General features: G+C 43.2%; 1 protein-coding gene across 1 annotated transcript in view; it reads left to right on the forward strand.

The window, feature by feature from the left end:
* The first annotated feature begins 5729 nt into the window (after positions 1 to 5729).
* Positions 5730 to 15679, forward strand: part of LOC119324046 — a 12426-nt gene continuing 2476 nt past the window's right edge. The window contains exons 1-10 of the mRNA XM_037597776.1: positions 5730 to 5948; positions 6115 to 6312; positions 6552 to 6636; positions 7476 to 7551; positions 8020 to 8196; positions 8852 to 8957; positions 9953 to 10062; positions 10166 to 10255; positions 10374 to 10454; positions 10782 to 11588. Coding sequence (XP_037453673.1) covers positions 5783 to 5948; positions 6115 to 6312; positions 6552 to 6636; positions 7476 to 7551; positions 8020 to 8196; positions 8852 to 8957; positions 9953 to 10062; positions 10166 to 10255; positions 10374 to 10454; positions 10782 to 11588 — 1896 coding nt within the window. The 5' untranslated portion in view covers positions 5730 to 5782. The remainder of the gene's footprint in view (positions 5949 to 6114; positions 6313 to 6551; positions 6637 to 7475; positions 7552 to 8019; positions 8197 to 8851; positions 8958 to 9952; positions 10063 to 10165; positions 10256 to 10373; positions 10455 to 10781; positions 11589 to 15679) is intronic.

The raw sequence follows: 15679 nt of genomic DNA on the forward strand, positions 1-15679 counted from the left end.
GGTCGATGTTGGGTTGGCGTATTTCGAGATTAGGATTTGTCACTCCGATTGTCGGAGAGGTATCTCTGGGCCCTCTCGGTAATACACATCACATAAGCCTTGCAAGCATTACGACTAATATGTTAGTTGTGAGATGATGTATTACGGAACGAGTAAAGAGACTTGCCGGTAACGAGATTGAACTAGGTATTGGATACCGACGATCGAATCTCGGGCAAGTAACATACCGATGACAAAGGGAACAACGTATGTTGTTATGCGGTCTGACCGATAAAGATCTTCGTAGAATATGTAGGAGCCAATATGGGCATCCAGGTCCCGCTATTGGTTATTGACCAGAGACGTGTCTCGATCATGTCTACATTGTTCTCGAACCCGTAGGGTCCGCACGCTTAAGGTTACGATGACAGTTATATTATGAGTTTATGCATTTTGATGTACCGAAGGTTGTTAGGAGTCCCGGATGTGATCACGGACATGACGAGGAGTCTCGAAATGGTCGAGACGTAAAGATTGATATATTGGAAGCCTATATTTGGATATCGGAAGTGTTCCGAGTGAAATCGGATTTTACCGGAATACCGGGAGGGTTACCGGAACCCCCCGGGAGCTATTTGGGCCATAGTGGGCCTTAGTGGAAAAGAGAAGGGGCTGCCCTAGATGGGCTGCGCGCCCCCCCTTCCCCTAGTCCTATTAGGACTAGGAGAGGTGGCCGGCCCCCTCCTCCTCTTTTCCCCTCCGAGGAATCCTAGTTGGACTAGGATTGGAGGGGGAATCCTACTCCCAGAGGGAGTAGGACTCTCCTGCGCCTCCCCCCCTTGGCCGGCCAGCCTCCCCTCCTCTCCTCCTTTATATACGGAGGCAGGGGCACCTCTAAACACACAAGTTGACACAAGTTGATCCACGTGATCTATTCCTTAGCCGTGTGCGGTGCCCCCTGCCACGATATTCCTCGATAATACTGTAGCGGAGTTTAGGCGAAGCCCTGCTGCTGTAGTTCATCAAGATCGTCACCACGCCGTCGTGCTGACGAAACTCTTCCCCGACACTTTGCTGGATCGGAGTCCGGGGATCGTCATCGAGCTGAACGTGTGCTCGAACTCGGAGGTGCCGTAGTTTCAGTACTTGATCGGTTGGATCGAGAAGACGTACGACTACTTCCTCTACGTCGTGTCATCGCTTCCGCAGTCGGTCTGTGTTGGGTACGTAGACAATACTCTCCCCTCGTTGCTATGCATCACATGATCTTGCGTGTGCGTAGGAAATTTTTTGAAATTACTACGAAACCCAACACTAGGATGCTGCATCACCACGCGCGTGGCCTCCTCAGGGTCTTGACCGACGACGAGAAGCAGTGCGCCATGACTGACCCCAAAGGTATCCCTCCTGCGTTGGTCCTCCACTTCGGGATGCAGGAGACGCGCTCCGACGACCCGAGGTAGCGCGGCCTCTGGTGGATGTACCGGTCCGCCACCGCGCCGCAGCAGCCGGATACGCTTCGCGTTGGCTCGCGAATGGAGCGCATCCACAACGTCGTCCAGGCCAGCCCCGCGCCTGTCAACACGGCCTACTGGGACCGCTTCTAGCCCGATATTCTCGTGCACGATGACGTCTCCGACACTGAGTCGTCCGACTCGGAGTACCTTCAGCTTGACTCCAATGACGACTCTGGCTACAAGCCGGACTCAGAGTCGTCTGGCAAGGAGGAGATCGAGGTGGTGGTCATCTCTGACGACAAGACGGAGGTCCAGGCGGCGGAGCCGGAGGTCCAGATGGTGGCGCCAGTCCTCGACATGAAGGAGGGTGATAAGAACCTCCTGATTGACGTTGACCTGCTTCCAGATGTTGCTGTCATGGTCAAGCAGGAGGTGGAGGCGGTCTTGGCACTGGAAGCACACACGGAGGTGGCAGAGAACAAGAAGAAGAGGAAGATGCCAGGTGCAATTGAGGTTCGTCGGTCAGAGCGCCTGAAGAAGATGAACAACTGAAGATGCCCAAGAAGTGAAGAAGATGGTTAGTTAGGTATGCTGAAAGTACACATATTTTCAGCATATAAGTTATAACTAGAGATGTTTGGTTAGGTGTGCTTGTATAATGTGAGCACATAAGTTAATAGTACTGTCTGCTGGTCTTCTTTTGGTAATGTGATGTGATGGCTGTTGTTGAACTATCTATTTGTGGACAAGTACTATGAAATGTTGAAGTCTTGCTGTCATTTTGCTACTATGTTGATGTTTTGTTTCTGTGTGCTGTCATTGTTGCCATCATTGTTTGTTGTTAGGTATGCTGAAGTGTTACAGTGTTGTAGGAGATATGGTGTTGTTATTTAACTGAATTTTTTTAGTTAAATGAATTCTGAGAGTTATCTATGCTAGTCAAAATTCAGTTAAGCATTTCTGTCTTTTGTCAGTAAACTGTTAGCACTGTAAAATGCATATGGGGTTGACTGGATTTTGTCAGTTAAATGAACTCTTGAAGTTATTACCTGTGTCAGTCAAAATTTAGTTAGCCATTTTCCATGACTTTTGTCAGTACACTGTTAGCACTGTAAAATGCATATGTGGTTAGCTGCTAGATAAACAAATTCACTTGACAAACAAAATCATCCAACTGGAAATTTAGCATCTAGTACAACATCAGTTCAAACAAAATCATTCAGCATCTAGTACAAAATCAGTTCAATCAAAATCATTCAGCATCTAGTACAACATCAGTTCAATCAAAATCATTCAACATCTAATACAACATCAGTTCAATCAAAATCATCTAGCATCCCCTTAAGCTTCCTTATCTTCTCCTTGGTCTCCTCTTTGTGTTTGAACAAGTCACCAATCATGTATTCAAGCTTTCTCTTCTCTTGCTTTCATTTATCCCTCTCTCCAATGACTTGGTCCCTCTCCTGCATGACTTGGTCTCTCTCTTTTTCCGCCTTAGCCCTGAATACCTGATGAATGCTTGTTACTGTTTTGTCATTCATCTTCCTCTTCTCAAGCTCTTCCTTAAGATCAGCCATAGCAACTCGTGTGCTGCCTAATTGGCTAATTGCCCGCTCCTTCTCAGCCACCATAGTAGCAAAATCAAGTTTGAAATTGCTAAGTTCTTTTTCCATCTTCTTCTTCTCTTCCATAATCTTCAAGTTTTCATTAGCATTCAGAACATTTTGTCTGAGATTCTGTTTTGTCTCCTCTTCATAAATGCTCCATATCCTAGCTAGGCTCATCTTCATAGCATCAGGCCACTCAGGGTCAACCCACTCCACATAGTTGCAGCTAGGTACTTCCTATCAATTTGAAATAAACAGAAATTCAGTCAATTACACATAGCAAATGAATGGCATACAAATTCACTACTCAAGAAATAACTAAAATTTGAACTTAACTGGACCTCTCGCTTTATCCGAGCTTTCTAAACTTTTGACAGTGTGGCTGAATTTGTACTAACCTTCTGGGCACAGGCTAGGAACCTCCTGCTAGTATCAACTGATTCAAATGCCACAAACTTCTCACATAAAGATCCATGCTCACATGTAAAGCTAGGCAGATCTGTCGCCAGGCCTCTCCATTCCTCACAGAATATTATGGTAGGAGGCTAAAACAAATACAGATTGGATTCAATCCACATATGGAGAAGAGAAACCCTAGCTGTTGGTAACCCTAGAAGGAGATGAGGAGGAGATGACCAACCTTGCTGGCAACCGAGTCGTCTTTAAAAGAGCTAGGGAAATCATCCCACGACACCATGATTGACGCTGGAGGAAGAAGAGAAGAAGGGGAACGAGTGGTGGAAGAAAAGAGAAGAAGATGAAGCTTGTGGTTGGGGAGGAAGAAAAGGTGGATCTGGTGGTGGTGGACCAAAGACACACGTAGAATGCAAGTTGTAGGGTGCCAGTGTGCATGGGATGCTCTTTAGTTCTTTTAAGTTCAGAAAAGACAAAGTTAACTGAATATTTTCTAGTTAAGTTCATTTACATTCCATTTCATTCAAGCTCAGTTAACTGAATCTTTTTCAGTAAAGTTCAGTTACATTTTGGCTATATTGTTCTCCATATCATGATTTGCTGTGTAAACATAAAATTTTCAAATGACAACAAATTGGAAGATTAAACATTAACACTGTAGTCTTCATATTACTTGATAGATCTCTATCCATTACAACCATACAACCAAAATAACATCATGTCTGCTCAATTAAGAACACCTTCAGCTGAGACGCCTACTCATTTATCAACATCTCACTTCTTCATAATTAAGATGAAAGACATCACACAAAGCACCGCAACACTAGCCGTAACAAGCTTTAGCACTAGTAGGGATCTCTCTATCTAATCCAAGAAGCATAGCAACTTGCTGCTTGGTAGCAAGGTTCTTCTCACTAGGGCTGTCAAAATTCACTCTGCCTGCAGTGCCTCTTCCAGCCAAGGCCCATTAACTAAGTTTCTTCCTGCCATTGAGTCAGTCCTCTTCCTCTCAAGCTCTTCCCTTCTGTCCTCGACTGCACCTATTGCATCTACAACAACATTACCAACAAGAACTCTAGTTTCAACCAGATGTTGCATATATTCCAGCTCCTAGCGCCAGAAATCACAGGTGACCTACAAGAAAGATACAAGTTAACTGAATCACTTGTTCGTGGGAATTATTTCAGAACAACCAAAGCAATGTAATGTGTGAAAATGACTGAATAGCTCTGTTAATTGTAAAAGTTCAGTTTAACTTGGAACATAGTGACCATAGAAAATGTGTCCAGGATGACTAAAAAACTTCAGTTAACATGGAAATGTTCAGTTACCTACTAAATCTGCAGTAGCCACTATTAGTCCAGTTAACTAGTAACTAAAATAAAATAATTAATTACTCAAATTCGGTTAACTAGATAACTGATTTCCCCCCAGTAAACTAAGTAACCAGGGCAGATTCATGGCTATTGAGCAGATTCAAGACTTCTAAGCAGATTCATGGCTACTGAACATATATCAGCTAGTAGGGCAGCATCAAACATGAATCGAACAGATCAAGATAGTTTACATTATGGTGGGTGCACTTGTAGAAAACCCAACCATCGTGCTCATCGGTGCTAGAGCGGTAGCACTTGACAGGGTCGCCACAATCGGGGCATCCGACCAATGGCACCTCAATAAAGAGGCTACGCAGACCAGAGCGCAGACTAGAGCGGGAGCTCGCAGATGACATGTTGACGACGCCGTCGGCGAGGGGGCAGTAGATCCAGGCGACGGCAGCACTCCTATGACAGCCAGGCGGCGGCAGCCTAGGCGGTAGTGGCTGCGGCGGCGATGGTGGAGGCGGCGACGGCGACATCGACGGCGATGGGGGATTTTTGGTGACTAGGGTTCGAGAGGAGAGAGGACAGGAGAGCAGTCCGACCAGGTGTGGCGAGGAGCGGGGGCGGGGGCGGAGGCGGCCAGGTGTTGCTCTTGTTAGTTTAGGAGCAACCTGCGGTCCGACTAGACAGGGGAGAAACGTAAATACATCGATTTTGCAAAAAGCACCCCCGAATCGATCGGCCCAGACCAGGTGCTGATGAGTTGGCGATCAATCACGCGTGGACATGCCAGCGCGTACATACAAGTAACCGTAGATTGGACCGTATATGATCAGCTAAGACAAATTCAGTGACTGTATTTTGGGTATTTGAAGTAATAAGAGGACTAAATCGGCGAACGCGAGTACGAGTACCTCCAATGAATTTTTGTCTTTGTTGGTCCAGACCGATTTGCCAAGGGAAACCCTCCCCGTTATCTTTCTTCCCCCTTTCAACTCCGGCGATGCTCCTCCTCTACTGCCGCCCCTTCCCCTCTCCCTGTCCTCCACTCCGCCGCCTCCTGCGATGCCGCTGCACCTATTCTTCCGCCTCCTCCTCCATTGCTCCGTATCACCAATCCTTCGCCCGTCGCATGGCCCTCGCAGGCATCCACCCCCACCACCGCATTGGTACGCCGCTCCCCGCCGCCTCCACTTGCTACTTCGAATCCAGTGCCCTCTTACGCGTGTGGGGAAGGAAGAAATATAATATAGTATCAATCAGATTACGAGAAGTGCCTTTTTATCTGGTGCTATCTAGGATTCTTACTTACTGCAGATTCCTGTCTTCTTGCAGCGGTTGGGGTATCGGGTGGGCCGGACTCTACGGCGCTGTGCGTGCTGACGGCGGCTTGGAAGAAGGCGGCGGAGGGCAGGTCCGGGAGGAAGTCCGAGGGATTCGTGGAGGGGCTCCTGGGGGTCGTGGTCGACCATGGGCTGCGGCTCGAGAGCGCCGACGAGGCGCAGCTAGTGCGTGACCGGGTGCACGGCATGGGTAAGCTTATGACATGCAACTTCTGTATTACTCCCTCCGTTCCAAAATAGATGACTCAATTTTGTACTAAAGTCAGTATAAAGTTGAGTCATCTATTTTGGAATGGAGGGAGTATTATTTTTGAATAAAAGCTGGTTTACAAGAACTTTGGTAGAGCTGCTGATACTTAGGTGTCTCGGGCTGCATTTGCATAAGACATGAAAGATGATGATTCTTGAGGTGTTACGACTCTGTTGTAGGTGTTATGTGCGAAATTGCCAGATGTGAGTGGCCTAATGGGCGGCCAAACCTAGGGCATCTGCAAGAGGCAGCCCGCGAAATGAGGTATCTGTCTGTCCTGTTTTGCCCGTTATTGATATCAGATTATTTTCACTTGATACAAACTCAGTGTTCATGGCTATTTATATGTTGGAGGCATTGAAATATAGAGTTAGTTTTGGCCAAATTTTCTTTAAGCTCATTCCGCTGTTCTACTTTACCATGTAATGCTTTGTGTTCTTTGTCAGTGATATCCAGATATGAATATATAAGTGTGCTACAGAAGCTCGAGATCAGTAGGATATTCATCACATCAGTACTGTGGTTATATAAAAGGACCTATGTTGGTCGAGCAATCTTCATAGTTGTGGCTTCTGCTAAGACACAATTGTTTTTCTAATCATTTCAGACGGAAACACATTTTTGGCGTCTGCGAAGACATAGTTGTGGCTCTCTGCTAAGGCACAGTTTTTCCCATTATCATTTCATAGTTGTGATGGAAATTATTGTTGTGTTGGTTGTGGAATATTCACGTATATGTACCTAAGTGTCTGAACATTCTTTGTGGAGTATTTGCCTATATATGTAACTGAATTTTCTTCAGCATCGTTGACATCCAGAACTGTGGTGGCTAAGTGGCTACCTTTGCCTAGGTCACATGTGTCCTCTTGCCAAGAAAGAATTGAAATACTAAAATTTGACATGTTGTACACTGACCACTAAAATATATAAATCTATTAATATACCGCCATGATAAAAATGATACTTGTGTTCTTTGTGGAATATTTGCCTATATGTAAGTGTAGTGTATGTTCTTTCAATTCCGTCTGCCAGTTTGTTCGCAAACACAGAACATCTTAGTCCATTTTGATAAAGCCTGACGCAACTTGTTCTTATAAATTCAGGTACCAAAAACTGTTGGACATTTGTATAAAGCAGCAAATAGGAGTGTTGCTTATTGCACACCACTCTGATGACCAGGTCTGTTAAGATGAAGATGTGTTCATTTTTTTGTTTTAATGGTGAAGATGTCGGCACTCACAAAGAATTACTTCTATTAAAGAGCATGAAACTAAATGACAGCTGTTGATATATTCAAAGGCGTGCAGTAATTTTCAAGTTTCTCAGCTTATGCTAGTACAAACCCCACTAGAATTCATAAAAAGTGAGTTAGCTTTAGATATGGCGCTATTGTGCATTCATATACCACTCTATCTTGATTTGCCCACTTAGTTGCGAGGGTAAATCTACATGGTCATTTGATTGCATGGATGAATGGTATAAAGTGAAGACATAAAAGCCTTTTAGTTTATTTTTTAGCAATGTTCATTGTGATGCCTGAGTATCAGTTAATCTAATGTATAATTGCATCTTCGATGATCTACTTGTCAATCATTGCCACTGCAGACTATATTTTGTATCTGAATGAATTAAGTCTTCCAATTGCAGGCAGAGCTCTTTGTTCTGAGATTATCTCGCAACAGCAGGGTTCTAGGTCTTGCTGGTACAGCCTTTGTGTCCCAATTGTTTGCACCTAATTTAAAATATGATGGACATAATTTTTGTCGTTATGGCATCCTTCTTGTTCGGCCCATGCTTGACTTTTCAAAAGATGACATGTATAAGGTAAGCTTTTGATAACGTCTCATGCTATTTGGAATCAGTAATTCATTTTAGTCCACAACTTTGTGTAAATGGGCTGAGAAAGGCCCAATCCTATTCTTATTATAGTTAGGGATGACATGGCACTTGAGCAAAATCAGATTTTGATCATATGATCACATTTTGAAATCGATGGGATTATTTTCCATTTGAAGTTTCAATGGAGCTTTTTACATGTCATTGGGCAACATTTACAAGTTTAGATTAGTATTGATCAAACACATGATTAAATTTTAGGTTAAGTAGGGCTTGAAGTGCCATATCATTATGATGATTAGTTGGTAATCAAATATATTTAGGCCTTTATTGACACACTTATACAGATTTAGGAGGTTTAAATGCCAAGTTTACCAACCCAAGTAACATTTTACCAAGCCTTTTATTTTCAGAGTTTCATAGAGTCAGCCTATCTTTACTGAATGGCATTGTTACCCACATTACTAACTATTCTGAAGGAGAAATGATAACTTGATAAAGTTCATATGGACACTAAAGCTTCTTTTATCTGGTTTTGAAAATAAAGCCTTCCATAGAAAAATCTCTATTGATTTGAGCTGTCAGTTGTTTCAAAATGAAAATTTTATGTGCCTTTCACGAATTGGTAAACCGTTCTCCACAGATATGTCAAGGAAGTAATCATTTCTGGGTTGAAGATCCAACAAATAATAGTATGCAGTATGCCAGGAACCGCATTCGAGCATCTTTGAGATGTTTATCCACCGAAGGTTTGCAGTTGCACTTAGCTACCGATATAATTTTTTTATAGTCCTCGTGTGTTGTTTTCATGATCCTCATGTCTTCTGGTTGTTATCAAAATGCTATATGGTGTGAGGAGGATGCTTGTCATCAGGTGCATAGCTCATTTTTGTATCAATCAACTATACTGTTGATTTGGAATATGTATTGGCAAGCATTGGATAGCTGTTTATTGTTTGGCTGAGCATTCATGGTTCCTTACATGTTATGTTAGACATGCTTAATTCCTTGAGTTTTGATAGTATTTTCACACAATTAACTATGATAAATGTCATACTTGGTTATTGGGACAAACTTGATCCATTGTCCATTGCCCATCCACAATTGTGTAATTCCCTTGAATAGATGAATAATAATGCTCATCAAATGGAGCTATTTATCTCCTGGAATCAGGATAATTTTCCATGTGATTTATTGGTTTTTAATGTTTCTTGCTTGGGTCTGATTCTATTTTGAACATGAAATCTTAATATTGTATAGTGAAGCATGTTCTGTGTCTTAGTGACACAAAAAATGGAGTCAGTAGGAGGAACACAGTAGTTAAGTTAATCTTACTCGTTTAAGGTGGTTATTCAATCTGTGGTTCAAAAGAGAGCATAATTATGTTTTCATGGTATCTAATTCTCGATAAAGTTGTCTGTGCTAACTAATTCTCCCTCCAAGTCATAATATAGACCGTTAGAGTTGAGCATGATAATTAAGGGAGTGAAATGAGCAGACGGCATTGTCAAATGAGCAGTCGAGCATGCATAATTAATTGCATTATCACCATTCTTACTTTTCTAATTAGAGTTACTTGTGAATTATATGGGAATGGAGACATCGAGTAGAGCTATTAACCAGACACATATGAGGAACATGTTCGAGTTAATCACAATATTTCTACCTACATATTGTGTGCGTGTGTGCGCCGGGGAGGTGGTGTGTTTATATGCATTCATCTGACAAGACCTTTTATCTTCAGGTACCTTTCAGTTAGAACTTCAGAAACTGATATACGCATGCCGGTTGACACGAGCGTGTGTCGACAATGCCTGCAGTATGGCTGTCAAGCAGTCTATCACAATAACGGAGGTCTGCCCTTTCTTCTGTACCTGGATTTGAAGTCTCCTAGTACCGTGCTATTATTGAATTTCCTGAACTCTTTTTCCCCTCAAAATTCCTTTATTGTTTGCAGTATGGGTATGCTGTCATTGACCTGGAAAAACTTGATGCGCAAAATGTTGATGATCTTTCTCTTTCACAATATTTAGCTTGTGTATTACAGGTACATTTTAAATTCATCATAGTTTGTTTATAGTAACATATATTGTCAAAAGGTTTTCTGTTAAAGTTTCTCATCAGATTCTTTGTGGGATGGAATATTGATATTTAGTTGTTTCTAGTTTGTTTCACAGAGGCACAGGCCAATCCGTGGCAGATCTGCTCGATTGTTCATGGACTACATCCGTAATACACCTTGCAAGGTTCTTTCTTCTTACCTATTTCAGTGTTATCTCACAAACTTCTAAATGAGCTACATATATTGCTTCCTTACAGTCTCCCTTAAAAAAAGAAGAGTCTCAGCTTGTTATTCTTTAGGTCTATCCTATTGTACCAAAGGATATAATCTAGGGTCCGATATCTTATAATAAAATGAATTATGCAGTAGTAAACAGCACATGTGGATTCTCTTTAGGGAAACATTATTGGGCTCTATATGCATTTATGCCTGTCATGATTAGCTATATTCTTCAGCCTCTAGCATAAGAAGATCTTATTGATTCACCGAGTAATACTTCAATCTCCTGCAGGGTGCCCTTACTGTAGCTGGTTGTTACCTTTGTGCTTTTCCAAAGTCTAAAGGTACAAAAGTACTAGTCTGTTCCTCTGTTGACTCGATGGAGTCATTTTCTGTTGAGATGTCCTACAAGTGTTCCTATGAAGAACAGCCTTCACCAGTACCTGAGATTGATCAGATAGCACGTGAAGCGCGCGTACACTCCAACGAATTTCTACACTGCTCAAGCATATCTTTTGCGAATTATAGTTCTTCTACTGATGTTCTGAATAGAGCAAAGGATCGCAATATAATAGGTGATTTTGTGTTAGAAAAACTCCTTTATCTGCAAACAGAAGAGCATCAGAAATTTTGTGCAACTAAACATAAAAATGAAGAACAATACTTGGAGAAAACAAACTTTCCTGATGTGAAAGTTCTTTTTCTCTGGCCTGGTGAAACATGTCACTTTATGAGCAAGTTCTTGATTACATGGAATGTTTTGGAGGTAGTTTCAAATGGAATATGCTCACAAGACAGTAAAAACCTCCTATGCCAGCATTGTGCAGTGAATCAGGACGGAAGTCTTGCAGTTCGTCACATGTTTGATACCGATTGGTTGTTCCTTGCTGAAGTTTCTAAAATCCGCTCTATTGAAGAGAATCACAATGTCTCAAAAGTTTCCATTAATAAATTGGAGGATGATGGACTCCTGAAGCACTCTAGATATTTACAGTTATCAGCAATGAAAGCTCTGGAGGTCCTGAAATCTATTCCAGCTTCTGCAAGACGAACACTGCCAGTACTGACCAATTCTCAAGGTGACATATTGAGCATACCAGTAAGTGTCCATTCAAATCCCCTTACATGTCTCCCTGCCTGTAATTTCGACTGATTTCATGATATTCTGTTCTAAGAAAAGTTGTCTCATCCATCAATCCTTTGGAGGCCTAGTTCTAGTAAATTACGTATGAACTAATGGGTGGCAAGAGAGACAACCTATCTACCTGCTTCATGGTTATAATAGAGTAGTGGGGTCTTGTACAGTTTGAAACACAGTTGCTCCAAGGAATATTGGCAGCCAGTGATCTGGCGTTCTGGCCTGAAAAAGTACAGTTGGTTTTCAAGTTTTGTGGAACCAGAATAGTTGAATGTTTTGCTTTGGGTATTATTATTTGTTAGAGATTAACATAAAATTACCAGAAGAATTGACCACGTTTCTAAACAAAATCCATTCACTTATCTGCAACATATTATCTTATTCTTGCTTCTATTACCATGCATAAGACTAACAGAAAATTCAGTAGCTCCATGATTCTGGAGGCCAGCAGATAATCCACACACTTGAGGCTTTGGGTGATATTTGTATGTAGCTTTTCTAGAACTTGCTGACATTTTGTGTGATATACTTGTCAGCTCTATGAAATACAAGTATACATTAGATGGTGAAGGCAGCTTTCTTGGCCCTCCGTATCAGCCAGAGATGACAGGAAAAACATGCAAGACAATTATTGCTTGCATTCCTCTTAAATTGTGTGATGATGATTTAATCAGAAAATGTATAACTAGGGGATGGCTGTAACACCCACGATGCGGCTATATCTCCCACGTGTCGAAGCACAGACTTAGAGGCATAACCGCATGGTGGTTTTGTCGCAAGAAGGGTCATCTTCACACAATCCCATGTACTGAACAAGAATGGGATAAAGAGAGTTGGCTTACAATCGCCACTTCACACAATCTATAATTAAGGTCATACATCATTCAAATACACTCATAGACCGGCTACGGTCAAATCCAAATGAAAAGAAGACAACCCCAAATGCTAGATCTCCGATCGTCCCGACTGGGCTCCGCTACTGATCATCTGAAAACGATACATAGTAACGACCAAGGGCCTCATCAAACTCCCACTTGAGCTCGGTTGCGCCGCTTGCGCTGGTATCCTCGGCACCTGCATCTGTTTTGGTAGAATCTGTGAGCCACGGGGACTCAGCAATCTCACACCCGCGAGATCAAGACTATTTAAGCTCATAGGTAGGAAAAAGGGGTAATATGGTGGAGCTGCGGCAAGCACTAAGCATATATGGTGGCTAACATACGCAAGTGAGAGCGAGAAGAGAAGCAACGCATCGGTCGAGAAGCTAGAAGTGATCAAGAAGTGATCCTGAAACTACTTACGTCAAGCATAACTCAAACCGTGTTCACTTCCCGGACTCCGCCGGGAAGAGACCATCACGGCTACACACACGGTTGATGCATTTTAATGAAGTCAAATGTCAAGTTATCTACAACCGGATATTAACAAATTCCCATCTGCCTCATAACCGCGGGCACAGCTTTCGAAAGATAAAATACCTTGTAGGGGTGTCCCAACTTAGCCCATCATAAGCTCTCACGGTCAACGAAGGATAAACCTTCTCCCGGGAAGACCCGATCAGTCTCGGAATCCCGGTTCGCAAGACATTTCGACAATGGTAAAACAAGACCAGCAAGACCACCCGCTGTGCCGACAAATCCCGATAGGAGTTGCACATATCTCGTTCTCAGGGCACACCGGATAAGCTAAGCGTACAGGTACCGACGTAATCCAAGTTGCCAAGGAATGGTCCCGCACGGTGCTCTAGTTTGGACCAACACTCGGAGGAGCACTGGCCCGGGGGGGGGGTAAATAAAGATGACCCTTGGGCTCGTGAAAACCCAAGGGAAAAAGGCTTAGGTGGCAAATGGTAAAACCAAGGTTGGGCCTTGCTGGAGGAGTTTTATTCAAAGCGAACTGTCAAGGGGGTCCCATAAATCACCCAACCGTGTAAGGAACGCAAAATCAAGGAACATAACACCGGTATGACGGAAACTAGGGTGGCAAGAGTGGAACAAGTCACCAGGCATAAGGCCGAGCCTTCCATCCTTTACCAAGTATATAAGGTGCATTAAATAAACATGAGATATTGTGATATCCCAAAATATCCATGTTCCGACCAGGAACAAACTTCATCTTCACCTGCAACCAGCAACGCTATAAGAGGGGTTGAGCAAAAGCGGTGACATAGCCAAACAACGGTTTGCTAGGACAGGATGGTTAGAGGTTTGACATGGCAATAGGGAGGCATGATAAACAGTGGCAGGTAGAGCTAACATAGCGATAGAGCGAGTACTAGCAAAGCAAAGATAGAAGTGATATCGAAGGTATGGTCATCTTGCCTGCAAAGTTTTCAGAGTTGTCGAAGGCTTGATCCTCGTTAGCGTACTCAACAGGTTCCTCGTGCACGTACTCGTCTCCCGGCTCTACCCAAGACAAGAACACAAGCAAAGGAACCACAATAAATCACGGTGCAATGCACAAGCAACATGATGCAATACATGTCATGATATGCGAGATGTGATATGCAATGCATATGCGTGCTCCGGGAGGAAAAATGATGAACAAGGCATCAACTTGGCAAACCAAGTATGCCGCTGGAAAGATGAGATGATTTCGGTTGAAATCGATATAAGGATCACCGGGAACGGATGCACGGTTTGCAAAAGGCAAGCAAAACAAGAAAGGCACAAAGCTGCGATTAACAGCACGATGCTACTTAGCATGCAACAAGAAACTATGCTACAGCACCCCAACATAAAAACAAAGCATATGGCAGTGATCTACAGGAGATGCTTAACAAAAGAGGAACACTGAGCTACGACTAAATCACACCACAACAGGTTCAAACAAGCATGGCGAAAGTGCAAAAATATCAGGTTGAACATGGCATAAACAGCATCAGGAAGCAATGTTCAGAGCAAGTTATCAACATGCTACAGGAACTTATAATAGCAAAACAAGGCATGACATGGTTCTACTCAAAGCATAGAACAAAAGTCCCTTACTGACCATGAGCCAAAAAGGACCAGAAGAAATGATGGCACCCATGTAAACATAGCAAGTTTCGTTAACAGATTCAGCAAACAGGACGTGGCATTGACAAAATTATGACAACATCTTCGCGAGCTCGATGCACTCATTACAGAGCATTTCATGATAAACTAAGCATACATCCATCAAGAAGACATGGCATAGAAGCTATACATGGCAAGAACAACATCATAGCATGCAAGGATCAACTACAACAACCTTGGCAAAATTGAATAACATGTAAACAATCTGCTAGGAAACATTTTGTAGCAAAAGTAGAGCACGAAAATGACATGCTAGACTACTCCATAATTTCAAACAGGGGCATGAATGGATAGAGCATAACCATATGTTCAAAACACCCTTACTGAAGTATCTCAAAATATGCATGAATCTCTCTGTAGCATCAAGTTTACATGGCATAAAAATAACAGCAGAACAGGGACTGAAATCAGCAATATCACGGAGCCTAGTTTGCATGCTTGTGCTAGTCACCATATTGATCACAAAAATATATGGTAAGCACCTCTGTAAAGATGGCATGGCATAGATCAAAATACATGTAGGGCTCAAGTACATAGGATGCACACATCAATCATGACAAAAATGACAAAAGTGCATGTTCTGATAAGAATCTGAAACTAACATTATGAAGTACTCTTCCAACAGCATTTCGGACAACAATATGAGCTAAAATGAAAATGATGCAATGAGATGAAATGATGTACACGTCGAGACGAACAATTCGGTATGCTACACGCCCAAAACGGAGCCACGGGTGCAAAGTTGTGGTGCGATGAACATGCAACAAAATTACTGCCAGAAAAGGGACAGACGAATTCGGGGGAGAAGAAGTCAACCTAGAGGTCCAGATCGGATCTGGCTCCGGCTGCACGGAAGCCGAGGCGGCGCCGGAGTTGGCCGGAAGGAGGACGAGGCGGCTCCGGCGAGGGTCGAGGTGGCCGGATCCGGCGGAGGGCGGGGCCGGCGGCGTCGGGCTTCGGGCGGAGGCGGCTGGGCGCGGGCGGCGCGGCCGGGCG

This window comes from Triticum dicoccoides, chromosome 6B, assembly GCF_002162155.2.
Source record: "Triticum dicoccoides isolate Atlit2015 ecotype Zavitan chromosome 6B, WEW_v2.0, whole genome shotgun sequence".
NCBI lineage: Eukaryota > Viridiplantae > Streptophyta > Magnoliopsida > Poales > Poaceae > Triticum > Triticum dicoccoides.